At 38.6% G+C, this 24000-nt stretch overlaps 1 protein-coding gene across 5 annotated transcripts in view; it reads right to left on the bottom strand.

Moving 5' to 3' along the window:
• impact (impact RWD domain protein) overlaps positions 1-19830 on the bottom strand; it is a 75731-nt gene extending 55901 nt beyond the window's left edge. For 2 of the 5 annotated variants that reach the window (XM_083559386.1, XM_083559387.1), the window contains exons 1-5: positions 19568-19817; positions 19336-19464; positions 15912-15964; positions 14138-14200; positions 12286-12371 (exon numbers count right to left, since the gene is read on the bottom strand). In XM_083559386.1, the coding sequence (XP_083415512.1) occupies positions 12286-12371; positions 14138-14200; positions 15912-15964; positions 19336-19464; positions 19568-19609 (373 nt within the window). In that variant the 5' untranslated portion in view covers positions 19610-19817. Of the gene's footprint in view, positions 1-12285; positions 12372-14137; positions 14201-15911; positions 15965-19335; positions 19465-19567 lie in introns of all 5 variants that reach the window. The other 3 variants (XM_083559390.1, XM_083559389.1, XM_083559388.1) reach the window with 3 other exon arrangements.
• Positions 19831-24000: the final 4170 nt, after the last annotated feature.

The following is a 24000-nucleotide window of genomic DNA, read 5'->3' as shown; positions in this document are numbered from 1 at the left end:
AGGGCTCAGGGCCGATCCTTGATGCAGTCCAACCTTCACCCTGAACCAGTCTGTCGTACCTACTGCACACTTCACTGCCGTCACACTGTCCTCATACATGTCCTGCACCACCCTCACATACTTCTCTGACACACCTGACTTCCTCATACAATACCACAACTCCTCTCTCGGTACCCTGTCGTACGCTTTCTCTAAATCCACAAATACACAATGCAGCTCCTTCTGTCCTTCTCTATACTTCTCCATCAACATCCTCAAAGCAAATAAGGCATCTGTGGTGCTCTTCCTCGGCATGAAACCATACTGTTGCTCACAGATGGTCACCTCTTCTCTCAGCCTGGCTTCCACTACTCTTTCCCATAACTTCATGGTGTGACTGATCAACTTAATTCCCCTGTAGTTACTGCAGGTCTGCACATCTCCCTTATGCTTAAAGATCGGTACCAGCACACTCCTTCTCCATTCCTCAGGCATCCTCTCCCCTTCCAGAATTCTGTTAAACAATCTGGTTAAAAACTCCACTGCCATCTCTCCTAAACATCTCCACGCTTCTACCGGTATGTCATCTGGTCCAACCGACTTTCCATGCTTCATCCTCTTAATCGCTGCTCTCACTTCCTCCTTACTAATCCTATCTACATCCTGCTTCACCAACTCCACATCCTCCAATCTTCTCTCTCTCTGATTTTCCTCATTCATCAGCTGCTCAAAATACTCCCTCCATCTTCTCAACACACTCTCCTCACTAGTCAACACATTTCCCTCTCCATCCTTTATTGCTCTAACTTGCAGTACATCCTTCCCAGCTCGGTCCCTCTGCCTGGCCAATCGGTATAAATCCTTTTCTCCTTCCTTAGTGTCCAACCTCTTATACAGCTCCTCATATGCCTTTTCCTTGGCTTTCGCCACATCCCTTTTTACCTGCTGCCGCATCTCCTTGTACTCCTGCCTACTTTTCTCATCACTCTGTCGATCCCACTTCTGTTTTGCCAACCTCTTTCCCTTAATGCTCTCCTGCACTTCCTCATTCCACCACCACGTCTCCTTGTCTTGCTTTCTATTTCCAGATGTCACACCAAGTACTTTTCTAGCTGCCTCCCTCATCACTCCTGCAGTAGTTGCCCAATCATCCGGCACCTCTTCACCACCACCAAGCCCCTGTCTGACCTCTTCCCTGAACCTCACACCACACTCTTCATCCTTCAGTTTCCACCATCTTATTCTTCTTTCAATCCTTACTTTCCTCCTCTTCTTCTTCGCCTCCAAAACCATCCTACAGACCACCATCCGATGCTGTCTAGCTACACTGTCCCCCGCCAACACCTTACAGTCTACAATCTCCTTCAGGTTGCATCTCCTACACAGAACATAATCCACCTGTGTGCACCTTCCTCCACTCTTATACGTCACCCTATGATCCTCCTTCTTCTTAAAATACGTGTTCACCACTGCCATTTCCATCCTTTTTGCAAAATCTACCACCATCTGCCCTTCCACATTCCTCTCCTTAAAACCATACCTACCCATCACCTCCTCATCACCTCTGTTCCCTTCACCTACATGCCCATTAAAGTCTGCCCCAATCACCAATCGTTCTTTCCTAGGTACACCATCTACCACTTCATCTAATTCACTCCAGAATCTTTCCTTCTCCTCCATCTCACAGCCAACTTGTGGAGCATAGGCACTGATGACATTTATCATCATCCCTTCAACCTCCACCTTCACGATCATCACCCTATCAGAAACTCTCTTCACCTCCACTACACTCTTACTGTACTCTTCCTTCAGAATCACCCCTACACCATTTCTCTTTCCATCCACACCATGATAAAACAGTTTAAATCCACCTCCAATGTTCCTGGCCTTACTCCCTTTCCACTTGGTCTCCTGAACACACAGCATATCTACCTTTCTCCTCTCCATCATATCAGCTATCTCTCTCCCTTTACCCGTCATAGTACCAACATTTAAAGTACCAACCCGAACCTCTACTCTCCTACACTGCTCCTTTTCCTGCCGTCTCTGTAGACGTCTTCCTCCTCTCCTTCTCCTCCTTCGGCCAACAGTAGCCCAATTTCCACCGGTACCCTGTCGGCTAACGATACCTGTGGCGGTCGTTGTTAACCCGGGCCTCGACCGATCCGGTATGAAATTCTCATTTGTGATCCGCATATTTGATTTGGCACATGTTTTACGCTGGATGCCCTTCCTAACGCAACCCTCCCCATTTACCCGGGCTTGGGACCGGCACTAAGAGTGCACTGGCTTGTGCCCCCCTAATGGCTGGGTTAATCATGGTACTTTATCATGATCAATTATCTTTCTGATGGTATTTGGACAAAATCAGTATATTCAGAATAAATGTTTAAAATTAGGGCTGCAACAACTAATCGATAATTTTTTGTTATGTTAATTGTGAGCCAAAATCATAAAAATGAAAAGAAATAAACACTTGTATATGAGTGTACACACACACACACACACACACACAGCTCTGGAAGAAAAAACAAAAAACGAGAAGGGAGACAGCGTTTTTTCCTTACAGGTGCATGTTTTGGTGAGATGAACAGTTTTGTTGAATGTTTTCTGAACTGCTGATAATATTTCTCCTAAATTCTAAATATAACTTATTTCGTGTCTATTTAAAGGAAATGACAACACATCAAAATAACCCAAGATCATACAGTATTTGCAGAGCTTTTATAACTCAAATAAAACAAAATCCGAATCATTTGTAAAAACAATTTGTGTTAATGCTTTGGCTAAATAACATTGAGATCAGTATTTGGTGGAATAACGTCAATTTGCAATTACAGCTTTGGTGCACTTTGGCATGATCTCCACCGGTTTTTCACATTGCTGGTAACTTTATACTATTCTTTTTTGCAAAAAAGCAAACAGCTCAGCTTTGTCTGATGGTTTCTGACGATCCATCTTCCTCTCCTTGACATTCCAGAGCTTTTCAAAAGGGTTTAAATCTGGAGATTGGGCTGGCCATGACAGGGTCTTTATCTGGTGATCCTCCATCCAGACTCTGCTTGCTCTGGATGTATGGCATGCTGCATTGTCCTATTGGAAAATCCAATCCTCTGAGTTGGGAAACATTGACTTAGAAGAAGGAAGCAAATGTTCTTCTAGAACAACCCTGTATATGGTTTGATTCATGCAGCCTTCACAAAGACCAATTCCAGCCTTGCTGAAGTACCCCCAGATCATCACTGACCCTCCTCCATATTTTACAGTCGGTGCAGGACATTGTGGGTTGTAGACCTCTCCAGGTCTCCGCCTAACCAAAAACATGACCAGAGCTGAAATTTGGACTCCTCAGTGAAGATTAACTTACTCCATTCCACTGGTCTTTTGCAAACTTCAGCCTGGCTTTTCTTTGCTTTTCACTGAAGAAGGGCTTTTTTCTGGCTTTGTACGACTTCAGCCCTGCGTATAGAAGGCTGTTTCCGCCGTTCTTGCCGTGCACTTCACCCCAGTCTCAGTCAGCCACTGTTGTTGGTCATTTGAGGTCAGCCTACGGTTCTTGATTGACATTGGAATAAGTTTGTGGACATCTCGCTTGTTTTTGGCCTCTTCCAGGCTGTAGCTTTGTTGTTCCAAGTGTCTGTTGCTTGATCTTGTTTTTGTGATCTTTTTTTCCCTTTACTCCAAACCGTTTTTTGGCATGCTCAATGGTTATTTTTTAATTTCCAATTACCTTTTAAGTCTGGCATGGATTAACATTTTTATTTTGTTAGAACTGCTGACAGAACAGCATACTTTTCAAGAAATAAATTCGAATTAAAATCATTTCATTACTTAGAATAAATAAGAATTCATTTCCCAACTGCAAAACTGTCCTTCTTTTGAAAAGTATGCAAATTTACACATTTAATTCGAATTCATCTCGTTTGCATCAATAAAAACTATATTAATGAAAAAGAAAATTGAATGCGACACTTTAGTTTTTCTTGTTTTTTCCACACAAACCCCATGGGAATCACGATTAATCCGTCCCGCTGCACTTTTTCCTCCCCTGTGCTGTGACTTTCCTTTTCAATTGCACACTCAAGTGAAGCAAAAAAAACTCCACAGCAATCCATTCAAATCAAGCTCTCCCACTCTACGTGTTGGAAAAATTATTTAAATGAATTCATAGCTATTCTGATTGTGCTGCTTATGGATTGAAACTTATTGGGGAAAAAAAAAAAAAAAAAAAAAAAGACAAATATACATACATATATTATATATATATATATATATATACAGTGAGGAAAATAAGTATTTGAACACCCTGCTATTTTGCAAGTTCTCCCACTTAGAAATCATGGAGGGTCTGAAATTGTCATCGTAGGTGCATGTCCACTGTGAGAGACATAATCTAAAAAAAAAATCCAGAAATCACAATATATGATTTTTTAACTATTTATTTGTATGATACAGCTGCAAATAAGTATTTGAACACCTGTCTATCAGCTAGAATTCTGACCCTCAAAGACCTGTTAGTCTGCCTTTAAAATGTCCACCTCCACTACATTTATTATCCTAAATTAGATGCACCTGTTTGAGGTCGTTAGCTGCATAAAGACACCTGTCCACCCCATACAATCAGTAAAAATCCAACTACTAACATGGCCAAGACCAAAGTGTCCAAAGACACTAGAGACAAAATTGTACACCTCCACAAAGCTGGAAAGGGCTACGGGGAAATTGCCAAGCAGCTTGGTGAAAAAAGGTCCACTGTTGGAGTAATCATTCGAAAATGAAAGAAGCTAAACATGACTGTCAATCTCCCTCGGACTGGGGCTCCATGCAAGATCTCACCTCGTGGGGTCTCAATGATCCTAAGGAAAGTGAGAAATCAGCCCAGAACTACACGGGAGGAGCTGGTCAATGACTTGAAAAGAGCTGGGACCACCATTTCCAAGGTTACTGTTGGTAATACACTAAGACGTCATGGTTTGAAATCATGCATGGCACAGAAGGTTCTCCTGCTTAAACCAGCACATGTCCAGGCACGTCTTAAGTTTGCCAATGACCATTTGGATGATCCAGAGGAGTCATGGGAGAAAGTCATGTGGTCAGATGAGACCAAAATAGAACTTTTGGGTCATAATTCCACTAAACGTGTTTGGAGGAAGAAGAATGATGAGTACCATCCCAAGAACACCATCCCAACTGTGAAGCATGGGGGTGGTAGCATCATGCTTTGGGGGTGTTTTTCTGCACATGGGACAGGGCGACTGCACTGTATTAAGGAGAGGATGACCAGGGCCATGTATTGCGAGATTTTGGGGAACAACCTCCTTCCCTCAGTTAGAGCATTGAAGATGGGTCGAGGCTGGGTCTTCTAACATGACAATGACCTGAAGCACACAGCCAGGATAACCAAGGAGTGGCTCTGTAAGAAGCATATCAAGGTTCTGGCGTGACCTAGCCAGTCTCCAGACCTAAACCCAATAGAGAATCTTCAGAGGGAGCTCAAACTCCGTGTTTCTCAGTGACAGGCCAGAAACCTGACTGATCTAAAGAAGATCTGTGTGGAGGAGTGGGCCAAAATCCCTCCTGCAGTGTGTGCAAACCTGGTGAAAAACTACAGGAAACGTTTGACCTCTGTAATTGCAAACAAAGGCTCCTGTACCAAATATTAACATTGACTTTCTCAGGTGTTCAAATACTTATTTGCAGCTGTATCATACAAATAAATAGTAAAAAAATCATACATTGTGATTTCTGGTTTTTATTTTTTAGATTATGTCTTTCACAGTGGACATGCACCTACGATGACAATTTCAGACCCCTCCATGATTTCTAAGTGGGAGAACTTGCAAAATAGCAGGGTGTTCAAATACTTATTTTCCTCACTGTATATATATATATATACAGTAAGGAAAATAATCAATATATGATTTTTTAACTATTTATTTGTATGATACAGCTGCAAATAAGTATTTGAACACCTAAGAAAGTCAATGTTAATATTTGGTACAGGAGCCTTTGTTTGCTATTACAGAGGTCAAACGTTTCCTGTAGTTTTTCACCAGGTTTGCACACACTGCAGGAGGGATTTTGGCCCACTCCTTCACACAGATATTCTCTAGATCAGTCAGGTTTCAGGCCTGTCGCTGAGAAACACGGAGTTTGAGCTCCCTCCAAAGATTCTCTATTGGGTTTGGATCTGGAGACTGGCTAGGACATGCCAGAACCTTGATATGCTTCTTACAGAGCCACTCCTTGGTTATCCTGGCTGTGTGCTTTGAGTCATTGTCATGTTGGAAGACCCAGCCTCGACCCATCTTCAATGTTTTAAATGTGGAAAGGCGGTTGTTCCCCAAAATCTCGCAATACATGGCCCCGGTCATCCTCTCCTTAATACAGTGCAGTTGCCCTGTCCCATGTGCAGAAAACCACCACCAAAGCATGATGCTACCACCCCCATGCTTCACAGTAGGGATGTGTTCTTGGGATGGTACTCATCATTCTTCTTCCTCCAAACACGCTTAGTGGAATTATGACCCAAAAGTTCTATTTTGGTCTCATCTGACCACATGACTTTCTCCCATGACTCCTCTGGATCATCCAAATGGTCATTGGCAAACTTAAGACGTGCCTGGACATGTGCTGGTTTAAGCGGGGGAACCTTCCGTGCCATGCATGATTTCAAACCATGACGTTTTAGTGTATTACCAACAGTAACCTTGGAAACGGTGGTCCCAGCTATTTTCAGGTCATTGACCAGCTCCTCCCGTGTAGTTCTGGGCTGATTTCTCACCTTCCTAAGGATCATTGAGACCCCACGAGGTAAGATCTTGCATGGAGCCCCAGTCCGAAGGCGATTGACAGTCATGTTTAGCTTCTTCCTTTTTTCTAATGATTGCTCCAACAGTGGACCTTTTTTCACCAAGCTGCTTGGCAATTTCCCCGTAGCCCTTAACAGCCTTGTGACGGTGTACAATTTTGTCTCTAGTGTCTTTGGACAGCTCTTTGGTCTTGGCCATGTTAGTAGTTGGATTCTTACTGATCGTATGGGGTGGACAGGTGTCTTGATGCAGCTAACGACCTCAAACAGGTGCATTTAGTTTAGGATAATAAATGTAGTGGAGGTGGACATTTTAAAGGCAGACTAACAGGTCTTTGAGGGTCAGAATTCTAGCTGATAGACAGGTGTTCAAATACTTATTTGCAGCTGTATCATACAAATAAATAGTTTAAAAATCATATATTGTGATTTCTGGATTTTTTTCTTTAGATTATGTCTCTTACAGTGGACATGCACCTACGATGACAATTTCAGACCCCTCCATGATTTCTAAGTGGGAGAACTTGCAAAATAGCAGGGTGTTCAAATACTTATTTTCCTCACTGTATATATATATATATATATATATATATATATATATATATATATATATATATATATATATATACATACATACATACATATACATACATATACATACATACATACATACATACATATACATATACATACATATACATACATACATACATACATATATATATATATATATATATATATATATATATATATATATATATACATATATATATATATATATATATATATATATATATATATATATATATATATATATATATATATATATATATAAATAAAAACTGGTAAAATTGCCATGCTGTATTGTTATGCAGAGTGGTATATAGACTGGAGATCAAAATAAGAGAACAATGTATATACAATTGAACAATTCTGAAATAATGTCATCATCACTGCTCAACAGTTGAAGGAGTTTTTGTTTTGTCTATACCATGCTACCAGAACACCTTTTCCACAAAATAATTAAGGCATTTAAAAAAAAACAAAAAACATTATTTTGCAAAAACACACTGATCAAAATTAGAGAACAACAATGACTGTAACATGGAAAAAGATAATTTTCTGAAGGTTACAACAGTCAGCAATTAGTAGGAAGTGTACAGGCTTCTGCTCTGAATGACTTTAGCACATCTGCGGCCACAGGACAGCACAAGTCTCTCACACTGCTCTGGTGTAATTTTGGTCCACTCTTCTTCCAGTCTCCTCCACAGTTCGGTGACTGTAGTGGGTTTCTTGGCCATAACTTTGTCACCAAGGATTTTCCAGAGGTTCTCTATTGGGTTGAGATCAGGACTCTGGGCAGGCCATGTCATTATTTCAATGTTTTCAGTTTCAAGGAACTGCTTTACCCGTTTTGCTGTGTGACATGGAGCTTTTTCCTGCATGAACACTGCGGGCTAATTGAGTGATGAACACAGGGAAGGAACCATATGTTGTTGAAGAAGGTTCTGATAAACATTTGCATTCACTGTATAAGACTCCTGCTGCAGAAAACATGCCCCAAACCATGACATTTCCTCCTCCACTTTTCACTGTCTTCTTTACACACTTAGTCTTTCTCCAGTTTGTCGCCAAACATAATGTTTCCCACCGGACCCAAATAAATTAAACTTGCTTTCATCACTAAAGTGAACCAGTTCTCCTCTGTCCACACAACATGCTCCTCAGCAAAGCTTAGTCTAGCTTTTTGATTCTTTCTGCTAATGAGAGGTTTGGTCACTGCAGAGTGGGCTTTCAGTCCAAATGCTCTTAAACGTCGAGACACTGTATGACGAGACAGATCCTTACCCTGTTCAGTGCTAAACTGGTGAGCAATTCCAGCTGCAGTGTGGAAATGATTGCCCATTGAGATCCTCCGCAGTATCCTGTCCTCTCTTGTATTTGTCTTCCGTGGACGACCAGCCTTCTTGGCGGACTTGAATGAGTTTGTGATGTTGTAAAGATTCAATATTCTCGAAATCACAGATTTGGAACGACCAACTTGTCTCGCTATGGCTGATAGGGTCATCCCTTTGGCCTTTATCTGGACAACCTGCTGCCGGAGGCTTTCAGTCACTTTAGAACGGCCCACCATCTTGCAGATTCAGTGAAACTGGAAGTTAGGCTGCCAGTTAAATAGGGGTTGATAGATAATCAAGGATATTAGCACCAGGTGCCAGATTAACACCAATAACTGGGAGGTATCTGAAAGTGTTCTCTAATTTTGATCTGATTTTTTATTTTTTTTGCAAAATAATGTTTTTTTTGTTTTTTTTTTTAAATGCCTTAGTTATTTTGTGGAAAGGTGTTCTGGTAGCATGGTATAGACAGGACAAAAACTCCTTCAACTGTTGAGCAGTGAAGATGACATTATTTCAGAATTGTTCAATTGTTTTATAAATTGTTCTTTAATTTTGATCTCCAGTGTGTGTGTGTGTGTGTGTGTGTGTGTGTGTGTGTGTGTGTGTGTGAGTGATTATATATATAAAAAATAATGTCACATGGCAGCATAATAAAACCCAAGGAAAATATTATCTGCCCCCTTTCACATACTTATTCACTCATACCCCACACATGCCCATACAAACACACTCGAACACAAGCAGTGCCCATTTTCGCACAAATAACTCCTGCTAGATAACAACCAAACATTTACATTTAAGGCATTTAGCAGACGCACTTGTCCAGAGCGAGGTCTTTATTATTATATAGACAGTTTATTTGCTCTCTCTCACATTTTGCTGTGTGAACTGGTTAGTGTTGGATTGTTATATACAAGAACCAGGAAACGGGCAGGAAAAATCCCTACTGACCCCTCACCTCTGATCCTGATCACAACCTCTTTCAACTCCTCCCTTCAGGCAGATTCTACAAAACTTTGCTCCTGTGCCTTTGTGCCTTTGGTGAACAGTTTCTTTCCTCAGGCAATCAGCCTCATTAACAACTGACTTTAATTATATGTCCTGCTTCATATCTGTAAGTACTGCTTTGTAAAAATAGTCGCTCATCACTTCATTACCTTCTAACTTCTTTATCTTATGTGATGCACACTACTGCTATTTGCACTACAATGCACTCTCACACTATGTACATTACTCATTGGTCATATTCTCTGTATATTGTGGTTTTATTTAATCTGAAGAGTCTGTATTGTTTTGTATAGTCTTGTATATAAGCTAAATGTATAGTGTTATATATGTCTGTACTTTTGTGAGTCACCAACAGCTGGAACCAAATTCCTTGGCCATTAAACCTGATTCTAATGATCTCAATTTTAGCAGTTGATGGTTAAGGGCCTTTGAACTACCACTACCTCACATAGGCACTTTATATAATGTCTTGTGTATTGTTCTGTTTGATCTTGTTGGTTTTGGGTTATATCGTGTTCATTTGTGCTACTTTTTGCCGCACCTTGATCCTGGAGGGAACATTGTTTTACAGTGCGCTGTACTGTATATGGTTTAACTGAAATAAAAGCCACTTGACACCATTAATAAATGGGTATACATTTGGCTAGAATCACCGTCATTGCCTGGAGAGAGAGAAGGCATGCAAACAGCTGTAGCATCATTAAAGGTTTCCACTCACTAGGGTATCTTGTCAGAAAAAAAAAAAAACATTAAAAGGAAACAGATAGACACTATGTTTTAATCAAGTTTCAACCAGTATTGAAAAATCGAGCTCTAATTCCAGCAACATCAAGCTACTATTGGGCCCTTCAACGAGGTCCTTAACCTTCACCTGCTCAGTTTTACCAATGAGGTAATTATTAGTTGCTCTGGATAAGGTCATCTGCCAAATGCTTTAAATGTGAATGTAGATTTGCAACATGTAAAAGAAAGGGAAAAAAAAAAAAACAAGCGAGAAGTTGCTGGTGTAGGCGGGAAAGAAAAAGAAAAAAAAAAAAAAGGCAAGGAAGAAACCTTGATAAGAACCATGTTCAAATAGGAACCCTTCACAATTACATACTATAAAGTCAAACAACACTGAGCATTTAAAAAAAAAAAAAAAAAAAAGGAGTCCTGTATGAGACTTGTGCTCCTAAGATGAGCACAAGGAATTTGGTATTATTACAGCAACAGCTCTGAGGTACAAATCTTTTTCTCAGGTAAAATTTTTTAACTGAAAAAAAAGAAAGACTTAAACAGTCCCAATTGCAAGCTCTAGCACCAAACACCAGCTCGGAATACCAAACAGAACACTAAATAGACCAATCTAGCTGTGCACAGTAAGCTAACCAAAGCCAAACGCCCGTGAGAGCAAGTGAAGTCACACTAACTGTCTCGGCTGTCTGTGTTTAGAGCACCGGCTGTCCATATAATACACTTTAAGCTGAGGACGAAACAACTCAGTGAAGCAAGTAATACCCTTCAGATAAGAGAGTGTGAGAGTGAACAAAACTTGAAATTATGGGAAACACTGACACCTAGTGGGTATACATGCTCCTCAAAAGGAACCATGCAACAATCGATATCTGCTCTCTTTCAGTAATCATCGAATATATCTTATAGCTACAGACAGAAGTTACTGAGGAGGACAAGAGAAGAAACAGCCTCTCTCAGACCTCTATAAAGTTCAGATCCTTTAAGATATGCCACTTATCCACTAGTGATCAGCAGTCATCACTGATCTTGAACTCAGACATGAGACATGGACAATTAAATCAGACATTTCAAAAGGTAAGATAATTACAAAGCAGGGTTTTTTTTCCCTTTAAAAAATAGAAAGAAAAAACCTGGAAATCATAATTAGAATTTAATTGTATAGGGACTATTTACTACAATAGACATAATTTCAGCTTTTCTCTGATTCAAACTTCAAAACTCCAGAACATGAAGCCATGTTTTATATGTGAAAGATTCAACACATCAGTATTCAGACCTCAGACATAACTAGACTTAAGTGCTACTCAGACAGGTAGGTATGAGAATTGCCTGCAGGATGAAATTGCAAAGAAAAAAAAATTGCCTTAGTTAAGCTTGATTCTGGCCTTTGATGTACACCAATTTTGACTTGAGACGCATGAACCGACCAGTCGAGGAACAGACATATGTCTGGAAATCTCGTCTCATCCAAACACAGAACTGCAAACATTTGTGTTGTCCAAGCTTCCGAAAATTACAACTGACAGCAGGAATGTGATCTCGAAGCTCATGCGTCACCACAGTAATTCTCAGATAAAAGATTTGCTCCTCAAAGCTGAGTACTGACTCACAAAAAGGACACTATGATCACTCAATTCACCCACACAAATGCAAACTTACTATATTACAATATAGAATAAGTGTCTCACAAAAGATATTGCCTTTGTATTGTATTGTTTTTTTCCACATTATACAGGATTATACTGATTCACATCGGCATTTTTGCTTAGTCCAGATTTTAAAAAGGAACTGGCTCATAATCACAAGATGTTTTCATGAACCCAATGACACGCACATACACTCAGGCTTTACCTGCCTCTGCAGTTTGCGATCTGTCCACCAGAAACTCTCTGATTTTTTCCACCCAGAGGTATAGGATGTTCTCTCCAGGATTTTCCCTGCCATGACATACATCTGAGTTTAGAACAGAGTCATTGTAAATAAAATTATGATTGTGATGACATGATGATTGCTATGATTTTACTATCAAGATGCACATTTAACATTTTTTAAACGAGTCTCCGGTGTCAGAGATTTGTAACATGATAAAAAAATTATTTTTTTTTTTTTTACATAGTGGTTTCAAGAAATAATAAGAGAGACAATAATTTAGAATATGTGCAAGGTACACAAAATGTGGAAAAATAAGATATATACACCATATAAGATATATACTACAATATACAATATGTACATTAGATATGCAACTGTACCAAGATAAAACAGTGTACATAGAGATGGTATGAAGAGATAAAAACAAACATGGATATGCTGTGAATTTACAATATTATACAGTATATTCATACAGAGATGATAAACAATGTACAGAGACAACTGCATGATGATATGTACATGATATCTCCTTCTGGATGGAAGTTTTTTTAATTTAATAAATTGTAAAAAATTATTGGGAGATAGAGAAAAAACAATTCGGAAGGGGTAGCTATTGAAAAGTAATCATTATAACAGTCAAATATTAAGTTATTTCCTATAAGAGGATGTGCTAAGGCAGAGGTCCCCAATAGAGGTCGACTGTTTCATTGGTTTTGGTGATTAATTAGCACAGACAGTTGATAAAACTATTGGCAAAAAAATATCTGTAGTTTTTCCGGGTTGCATTATACAGTACGAGAGCGGCCTCTAGAGTTGAATCACTGACACAACGTGTTGTTTATTTAAAGTGTCTTTTTATTCTATTATGTGAGTTTGAACACGTCTTTATTCATTCATTTTCTCCCGCTTATCCGTAATTCGGGTCGCGGGGGCAGCAGTCTAAGCAGGCATACCCCGCCTTTGACTGCTGCTCAATCCTCACAGCACCGTCCCTTACGGTCCCTCCTGCAGGTGGTGAGCCCACGGGAAGGCGCCCCCACGTCACTCCGACGTCATGGACCTTGATATTTCCCTCGTAAGGGACACCCCGGAGCATAGAGGGTTAAGGGCCTTGCTCAAGGGCCCAAGAGTCGCAGCCTGGCGATACCGGGGCTCGAACCCCAGACCTTCCGATCGGCAACCCAGCGCCTTAACCGCTGGAGCCACACGTCTTTATATTTAAATAAATTATAACTATTAATATAATTCATTTACTCATTTATATTATTTAGCACATTTTCATGATTCAGTACTTAAAAAAAATTTGTATACAGTTTTTTATCTGGAGTGTATGTTTGTTTTAATCAGTTGATTAATTATTTATCTGCAAGCAGGCAAGTACAATCCAACCAAGCTATCAGTAAAATCGGTCGACCTCTAGTCCACAACCACCAGTAATATTATATATAAAACATAATTAAATTTTTATTTTAGTTTAATTTTAGTGACTTCTGCCGTCAGCGGGTTTCTTTTCCCAAAATTGTTCAGTTGCAGTTTTTTTTCTATGCAATAAATCTCTCTTTAAATCTCCATTATGGTGAGTTGAGTTACATTTTCATTATACAGTATATGTAATAATTAAATGAATAAATAAATCCTATAATGTGTATAATAGTAATTTAATCAGCATGTTATTGTGTTTATTGCGTGACAATCTCCACCACCCTCACCCCCAGTCTATGGAAAAAAATTAAAGTAAATCTTTTTTTACATATTATTTTTTACATATTAAACTTAGTATATGTTTGACAGACCAAAAGCAAGGCTGTAAAAGTATTGTTAGAGGACTTACAGATAGAGTTCCTTGAGGCTGTTTGATAGCGTGATTCTGTCTGGACCTCTTAACCATGCGGCGCTAGAAACACGACGATACAAACATGATGCAACCAAACGTAATTTCACAAATGAATCATTTGTATTCAGTTTAATTAATATCGGATGCATTTTTATTAATATAAATGACTAATGTTTATGCAGAGATTTTGAGGATTTACTCGGCGAAGACAATCATTTTCCATACGCTCTTACAATGAACGTGAGTAGTTGAAATCTTCTGCCAATCAGCAGCAAGTTAATGAAATACCCCAATAAGGTCAGACTGAAAATCGAAAGAGACAGCTAATTAAAACAATGCAGATCAATAGACATAATGTTGTCATCTCACAGTGATCATACACTATAAGGACAAAAGTATTGGGACCCATATTCAGCCATGTGTGGTTCTCCCTCAAACTGCTACTACAAAGCTGAAGGCACACAACCGTGAGGGATCTCTGGATGTGGCAGCATAACATTTTCCCTTCACTTGAACTAGGATACCCAAACCTGTTCCAACACGATAATGCACCTGTGCACAAAGCCAGCTCTATGAAGATATGTATTTACATGGGTCAGAGTGGAAGATCTCCTGCTATAAAAGCTCTGTCCCCACATACCTACATCAGTACCTGACTTGACTCTCTAAATAAGGCAGAATTTCCACGAGCATACTCAAAATCTAGTGGAACATCTTCCCAGAAGAGTGAAACATTATTATAACAATGCAGAATGAGATTTTCAAAAAGCACATGAATCTTATGATGAGATATCAGCAAACTTTAGTCCATATAGTGGATCATGTCCTAAGCATTGGATAAATCAATTACATATCTTAAAGTGATAATCTGGTGAAAAATTTATGTATACTTCATTTTACCAATCATTCCAAAAACACAATGGATCTGACTCTTTCAACCCAACTACCTGCATGTCTTTTCTCACCACATCCATAAACCTCCTCCTTGGTCTTCCTCTTTTCCTCCTTCCTGGTGGCTCCATCCTCAGCATTCTCCTACGGATTTACCCCATATTCCCTTCTCTGCACATGTCCAAACCATCTCAATCTCGCCTCCCTCACCGTGTCTCCAAAACGTCCTACATGCGCTGTCCCTCTAATAAACTCATTTCTAATCCTGTCCATCGTCGTCACTCCCAACGAAAACCTCAACATCTTCAGCTCTGCTACCTCCAGCTCCGCCTCCTGTCTTTTACTCAATGCCACTGTCTCTAAACCATACAACATCGCAGGTCTCACCACAGTCCTATAAACTTTCCCTTTCATTCTTGCAGATACTCTTCTATCACAAATCACTCCTGCTATCACTCTTCTCCACCCACTCCACCCTGCCTGCACTCTTTTCTTTACTTCTCTAACACACTTTCCATTACTTTATATTCTTGTATTATTTACAAATATATAAATATATTTCTTTTTCATTATATTTTCATGATACATTTCAAACTTTGCTTTAATCTTTATTCTTGTTTTTTTATCTTAAATATTTATCTTAAAAAAAATAAAGGTTATAGGTTCCAGTTTATCATAATGCAAAAATCAAGCCTAAATCCTCAAATGGCATCATGTTAAAGATTTAAGAAATTTCCCCACTGTGGGACGAATAAAGGTATATCTTATTAAAGAAAATTCAATACCCTAGACATTTTATGAAACTTTTTAAAGATGCTAAATAATAATAATAATAATAATAATAATAATAAAAATAATAATAAAAATTACAGATACTTACTTAATTTGGTATATAGGAGGTGAGGCGCTTGGGTAGTCTTCAGGCAGAATGATCTTTTAAAATCAAATATTTGGAGAATATGGTAAGAATAGTGTTTTTTGAGACACCCGTGCATGTTCCATTTGTTTCCTTGCAATAATCTAGGTCATTTAACAGTATGGCAATTTACTTTAAACATGTGTAAAGATGTTACACTTTATTTTCATTGAAAAATCCACCCTTAGAATAAATAAAAACTTTGCTGAAATACTTTGCTGTGCCTCTTGTAAATTTGTCAATGGCGTTCATCACTAGTTGAAGATTTCTTTCTGACCTTGTGATCCAGCTAATCCCAGAGCAGTTCAATGGGATTTAGATGTGGTGACTGGGCAGGTCATTCAATTCAAGTTCATTATCTCAAACCAGCTTTACAGAACTTAAAAATGAAAGTGAACGATGTGTATTTATCCCCAATGAGCAGGCTGGTGTGACAGTGGCAAGGAAAAACTCCCTTAGATGAATGAGGAAGAAACTTAAGAGGAATCAGACTCAAAAGGGGAACCATCCTCATTTGGGTGATATCAAGAGTGAGATTTTAAGTCTTAAAACAATACAAAACACAGGAGAGTGAGATGAGTAATGTCCTTTCTACAGTCTTATACACTCAGTTGATGTTGTGGTACCAGGCGCTACTGAGCAACTCATAAAAAAGCTCAACATATTAGATCATCATAGATCCAACACCAAATCCTCCATGCCAGAGAATTCGAATTCCATGATTGCTAACACTCCAGATGACTGTTTTCTCTGTAGATAACGCTTACATCGGCTCATTGCCTTGATGTATGGTGAAGTCGGTTCCAGTGAGCTGCAGTGCAGACGGAATTGCATGGTGTTGAAGTATGGAATGGGAGCCGTGTTGGTCCAGGATTCCTTTCACTTGGAAAAGGCCTCCAACCTTCCCTACTCCAAAACAACCACAAACCATTACGCTTCCACCTCCATGTTTGATTGTGGGGGTGAGGCAGTCTGCAACATCTTCTCTCCTGTTCCACATCTTAGATAAGTTCTTCTTTTAGAAACGAAAATATCAAACTCATCTGTTCACAGAACTTTTTTCCATTCGTTCACTTTTCCCACTGTAATTTGCCTCCATGTTTTGTTTGTATTCGAATCAGTCGAGGAATCGTTTCAGCCCTAGTTGTGTGGGTTTAAGTTTAATAATAATCTTAAAGACTAAACAAACTTGTGGTCTCAGGGATCTTAGATTTGAACTATGTTCCACACGTAAAAAGGATTACATTACCGAAAGCCCAATAGCAAACTTTTTGATACGGATACATGTGTGTGTGTGTGTGTGTGTGTGTGTGTGTATATATACTGGTATATTATATTATATATATATATATATATATATATATATATATATATATATATATATATATATATATATATATATAATATATATGTGTGTTTATATGATATTATGTATTTGTATATACAGTACAGACCAAAAGTTTGGACACACCGTCTCATTTAAAGAGTTTTCTTTATTTGCATGACTATGAAAATTGTAGATTCACACTGAAGGCATCAAAACTATGAAATAACACATGTGGAATTATATATGGAATTATATACATAACAAAAAAGTGTGAAACAACTGAAAAATGTCATATTCTAGGTTCTTCAAAAGTAGCCACCTTTTGCTTTGATTACTGCTTTGCACACTCTTGGCATTCTCTTGATGAGCTTCAAGAGGTAGTCACCTGAAATGGTCTTCCAACAGTCTTGAAGGAGTTCCCCGAGAGATGCTTAGCACTTGTTGGCCCGTTTGCCTTCACTCTGCGGTCCAGCTCACCCCTAAATCATCTCGATTGGGTTCAGGTCCGGTGACTGTGGAGGCCAGGTCATCTGGCGCAGCACCCCATCACTCTCCTTCTTTGTCAAATAGCCCTTACACAGCCTGGAGGTGTGTTTGGGGTCATTGTCCTGTTGAAAAATAAATGATGGTCCAACTAAACGCAAACCGGATGGAATAGCATGCTGCTGCAAGATGCTGTGGTAGCCATGCTGGTTCAGTATGCCTTCAATTTTGAATAAATCCCCAACAGTGTCACCGGCAAAGCACCCCCACACCATCACACCTCCTCCTCCATGCTTCACGGTGGGAACCAGGCATGTAGAGTCCATCCGTTCACCTTTTCTGCGTCGCACAAAGACACGGTGGTTGGAACCAAAGATCTCAAATTTGTACTCATCAGACCAAAGCACAGATTTCCACTGGTCTAATGTCCATTCCTTGTGTTCTTTAGCCCAAACAAGTCTCTTCTGCTTGTTGGCTTTCTTTAGCAGTGGTTTCCTAGCAGATATTCTACCATGAAGGCCTGATTCACACAGTCTCCTCTTAACAGTTGTTGTAGAGATGTGTCTGCTGCTAGAACTCTGTGTGCCATTGACCTGGTCTCTAATCTGAGCTGCTGTTAACCTGCGATTTCTGAGGCTGGTGACTCGGATGAACTTATCCTCCGCAGCAGAGGTGACTCTTGGTCTTCCTTTCCTGGGGCAGTCCGCATGTAAGCCAGTTTCTTTGTAGCGCTTGATGGTTTTTGTGACTGCACTTGGGGACACTTTCAAAGTTTTCCCAATTTTTCGGACTGACTGACCTTCATTTCTAAAAGTAATGATGGCCACTCGTTTTTCTGTACTTAGCTGCTTTTTTCTTGCCATAATACAAATTCTAACAGTCTATTCAGTAGGACTATCAGCTGTGTATCCACCTGACTTCTGCACAACACAACTGATGGTTCCAACCATATTTATAAGGCAAGAAATCACACTTATTAAACCTACCTCTTGAAGCTCATCAAGAGAATGCCAAGAGTGTGCAAAGCAGTAATCAAAGCAAAAGGTGCCTACTTTGAAGAACCTAGAATATGACATTTTTCAGTTGTTTCACACTTTTTTGTTATGTATATAATTCCATATATAATTCCACATGTGTTAATTCATAGTTTTGATGCCTTCATAGTCATGAAAATAAAGAAAACTCTTTGAATGAGAAGGTGTGTCCAAACTTTTGGTCTGTATGTGTGTGCGTGTATATATATATATATATATATATATATATATATATATATATATATATATATATATATATATATATATACACACACACGCACACACATACATATATACATATACATATATACATACATACATACACACACACACTATATATATATATATATATATATATATATATATATATATATATATATATAGTGTGTGTGTGTATGTATGTATGTATGTATGTATATATATATATGTATATATACACATACATACATACACACACACACTATAATATACATATATATATATATATATATATATATATATATGACAGCCTAATGTCCCTGACAATTGACTGAACTTCATTTACCTGCAGACAAACTGAACATTTGGGTTCAGAAATGTCATCTGATATTTTGATGCAGAAGACCCTGGAAGCCTCGTCGATCACACACCACTCATTCCCATAAATAGAGGAAAGGGCTTCGATTTCCTCCACCTGATCATATAAAATCAGACTTAATAAAGTGAACAACTTTCCAGCACCAGCTCCAAAACAGCCTTTAAACCCATAATACAGTTGACCATGAAAGGAACCTGACCTGTCGCTGCAGATCTCCGTCATCTCCTGTATCTCTGTCCATTTAATTACAAACACATGCTGGTTCGGTACGAACACATGCAGACGTGCTACCAAATAACTCACACCTAGGACCCATCCAAAACTACTACATCACGCCCTACATAAGTGAAGTTGATAAATAAGAAAATGTACCCTATGTAGTGCCCTATCTATTTAACACAGAAACTTTTGCGATTGAGCCCAGACCATCCACAATGACCCGAGGGAGCCATTCAACTTAGTAAAAATGTTTAAAATTGATGTACATTTCTCCGTAGTCATAGTATCTCATGTGTCGATCCATTCTGTACTGCAATTTGCTTTTAAATTGTGCTAATTTTCGATTTTATTTTCATAATTTTACTCGTGTTAAGATAGCACTTCCGGGGTCAAACCCGAATGCTGTCACGTGGGTTGTGAGGCGAGGAAGATGGCGTCTAAATGACCTCCTTACGTACTGTATACACAAATATAAATTTAAGTGTGTTAGCCTTATTTTTCTGTGTTGTGTTTGGAACTTAAATCACACCTTCAACCTCTCTCTCTGTACCTTCAGCAACACAAAAGCCCTTAAAACTGTCTTACTGTGTCATTTGTTTGGTATTTTCTTTTATAGTTTTGTAATATGTAATTTAGTTTATACAACTGGCATTGTTGTGTAGTTTTTCAAGTTAAATTATAATAATAATAACAATATTTTTTAAATCCACACATCCTTACATACTGAATATATATATATATATATATATATATATATATATATATATCAATTTTTTTCATGCAGCAAGATTTTTAAACTTCATTATTTGATAAAATTCCAAAATGACAAGTATAAATAAATGTATAAATGTCCAAATAAACAAACAAACAACAAATAAATACATACTTTTTGGTCACTATTTCTGCATTTATATCTGTATTTTGGCATTTACACATTTATTTATTCTAGCCACTTTTTATCCTCGATAGATAAAAAAAAAAAAAAAAAGACGTATTACAAAATACTGCATAGGATTATTGCATGTTAACATGTTTTAGTAAGATTTCAATTAAACATTTCATATACTTGAGTATACATGTGAGTTTTTACATTTTTACAGAATGACAAAAAAAAATAATAATAAAATACAGGAGCCAACTGTTTGTTTAATTGGGAAAATACAATTTACAGAAAAAAGTGGGCTTCTTGTAAACCAATATAAAATATACTAATTTGTTACATTATAGAATTTGTTTTGAAATAAATAAATATATATATATATATATATATATATATCAAACTTTTAAAACAAGATAAAAAACCAAAAGAAACACAGAAAAAATGTCCCAGTAAAAGAATTAAGTAAAAGAACTAAAACTTGTCAATGGATTTGTATTCTTCTTCACTATGTGAAAATCCTTCCCACAATGATACGTACATTTTCTGTTTGGATTTTATTTAAGTCTCTTTCCATTGATTAAAAAAGACAGAAGTGTGACTGAAAAATTGCTAGCAGCAGATAAGACACTGTCTCTATGTTATGCCTATACTATATGATTAAATGTTTGTGGACATCTTACTATCACATTGATGTGTGAGTGTTGCACAAGCTTTTGTTGGGAGATGCAATGCATTCAAGGATGTTTTGGATGTCTTTGTTTGCTGTACCGTTACGATTTCCCTTTACTTGACGTAAAAGGCCCAAACATGGGTGTGTTGGAAGAACTTATCAGGTCTTCTCACCCTATATTAGTGCTTGAATTCACCAACACAATTTTGCTCTGCAGGAATAGAACGCTCACATTTAACTCAGACTGACAATTACATTGTGTATTTTTTTCTGTGCTCAGTTTTGCCAAGGTGTAAGACCTTTAATGTGTAACTTCCATTTGCCTTCCACTCCCTGACATTACTAGCAGATTTTAGCTGTTCTCACTCAGTTGTAAGTCTCCTACACAGCTGCTTCTGTTTTAGTTAATGAATGTGTTTCACTCCACATACAAAAATGTATCATTATTAACACCTGCTTGGTATAAATGGTTAATTATACACCTGACTCTGATCCTACAAAATCCCTGACTATGTGCAAGTGCACAAGGTAAAAATATATTTTTCGAATGTTTAGGTAATATATCAAAATAATTAAAGTATTTGGGCTTGGCTTATTTCTTATACATTAAGACAAAAGAAACAAATGGTAATATGTGGGGGGTGTGTGTGTGTGTGTGTGTGTGTGTGTGTGTGTGTGTGTGTGTGTGTGTGTGTGTGTGTGTGTGTGTGTTTGTGTGTTTTAAACACGTTAACGCAAATTTAGGGTCGCAATAGCGGATCCCTGCGTCTCCATACCATACCTCTGTCCTCTACATCTGCCTTTTTTAAACCAACTACCTGCATGTCTTCCTTCACCACATCCATAAACCTCCTCCTTGGTCTTCCTCTTTTCCTCCTTCCTGACAGCTCCATCCTCAGCATTCTCCTACCGATATACCCCATGTTTCTCCTCTGCACATGTCCAAATCATCTCAATCTCACCTCCCTCACCTTGTCTCCAAAACGTCCCACATGCGCTGTCCCTCTAATAAACTCATTTCTATTCCTGTCCATTGTCGTCACTCCCAACGAAAAACCTCAACATCTTCAGCTCTGCTACCTCCAGATCCACCTCCTGTCTTTTACTCAATGCCACACCTCTCACCACAGTCCTATTAACCTGAGTCACGTTATTTAAAACACTATAATACTTTAAAACATTTAGAAGAATATTTTGTGTTCATGCTCCATGTTAAGTTTTTACTAATAATAAAGCATCCATATTTGACCATGCCAATGTTGATTAAAAATAATGTAACATTTTTAAAGTATTAATTTAAGGTACATTTGGAATAGATAAAAATGTGTGATTAATTTGCGATTAATCAAGAGTTAACTCATGACATTTTATATATATATATATATATATATATATATATATATATATATATATATATATATATATATATATCAGGGTTAATTGATAAAAATATACATGATTAAATATTTTAATCGATTAACAACCCTAATATATGTATGTATAATTTAAATTGAAAAACTACACAACAATGGCAGGGGTCCTAAATTTTATATATATATATATATATATATATATATATATATATATATATATATATATAAGCTAACCCAGCCATTAGGGGGGCACAAGCCAGTGTACTCTTAGTGCCGGTCCCAAGCCCGGGTAAATGGGGAGGGTTGCGTTAGGAAGGGCATCCAGCGTAAAACGTGCCAAATCAAATATGCGGATCACAAATGAGAATTTCATACCGGATCGGTCGAGGCCCGGGTTAACAACGACCGCCACAGGTATCGTTAGCCGACAGGGTACCGGTGGAAATTGGGCTACTGTTGGCCGAAGGAGGAGAAGGAGAGGAGGAAGGCGTCTACAGAGACGGCAGGAAAAGGAGCAGTGTAGGAGAGTAGAGGTTCGGGTTGGTACTTTAAATGTTGGTACTATGACGGGTAAAGGGAGAGAGGTAGCTGATATGATGGAGAGGAGAAAGGTAGATGTGTTGTGTGTTCAGGAGACCAAGTGGAAAGGGAGTAAGGCCAGGAACATTGGAGGTGGGTTTAAACTGTTTTATCATGGTGTGGATGGGAAGAGAAACGGTGTAGGGGTGATTCTGAAGGAAGCGTACAGAAAGAGTGTAGTGGAGGTGAAGAGAGTTTCTGATAGGGTGATGATCGTGAAGGTGGAAGTTGAAGGGATGATGATAAATGTCATCAGTGCCTATGCTCCACAAGTTGGCTGTGAGATGGAGGAGAAAGAAAGATTCTGGAGTGAATTAGAAGAAGTGGTAGATGGTGTACCTAGGAAAGAACGATTGGTGATTGGGGCAGACTTTAATGGGCATGTAGGTGAAGGGAACAGAGGTGATGAGGAGGTGATGGGTAGGTATGGTTTTAAGGAGAGGAATGTGGAAGGGCAGATGGTGGTAGATTTTGCTAAAAGGATGGAAATGGCAGTGGTGAACACGTATTTTAAGAAGAAGGAGGATCATAGAGTGACGTATAAGAGTGGAGTAAGGTGCACACAGGTGGATTATCTTCTGTGTAGGAGATGCAACCTGAAGGAGATTGGAGACTGTAAGGTGTTGGCGGGGGACAGTGTAGCTCGACAGCATCGGATGGTGGTCTGTAGGATGGTTTTGGAGGCGAAGAAGAAGAGGAGGAAAGTAAGGTTTGAAAGAAGAATAAGATGGTGGAAACTGAAGGAGGAAGAGTGTAGTGTGAGGTTCAGGGAAGAGGTCAGACAGGGGCTTGGTGGTGGTGAAGAGGTGCCGGATGATTGGGCAACTACTGCAGGAGTGATGAGGGAGGCAGCTAGAAAAGTACTTGGTGTGACATCTGGAAATAGAAAGCAAGACAAGGAGACGTGGTGG

This window comes from Silurus aristotelis, assembly GCF_946808225.1.
Source record: "Silurus aristotelis genome assembly, chromosome: 13".
NCBI lineage: Eukaryota > Metazoa > Chordata > Actinopteri > Siluriformes > Siluridae > Silurus > Silurus aristotelis.
This window is presented reverse-complemented; position numbering and strand designations above follow the sequence as displayed.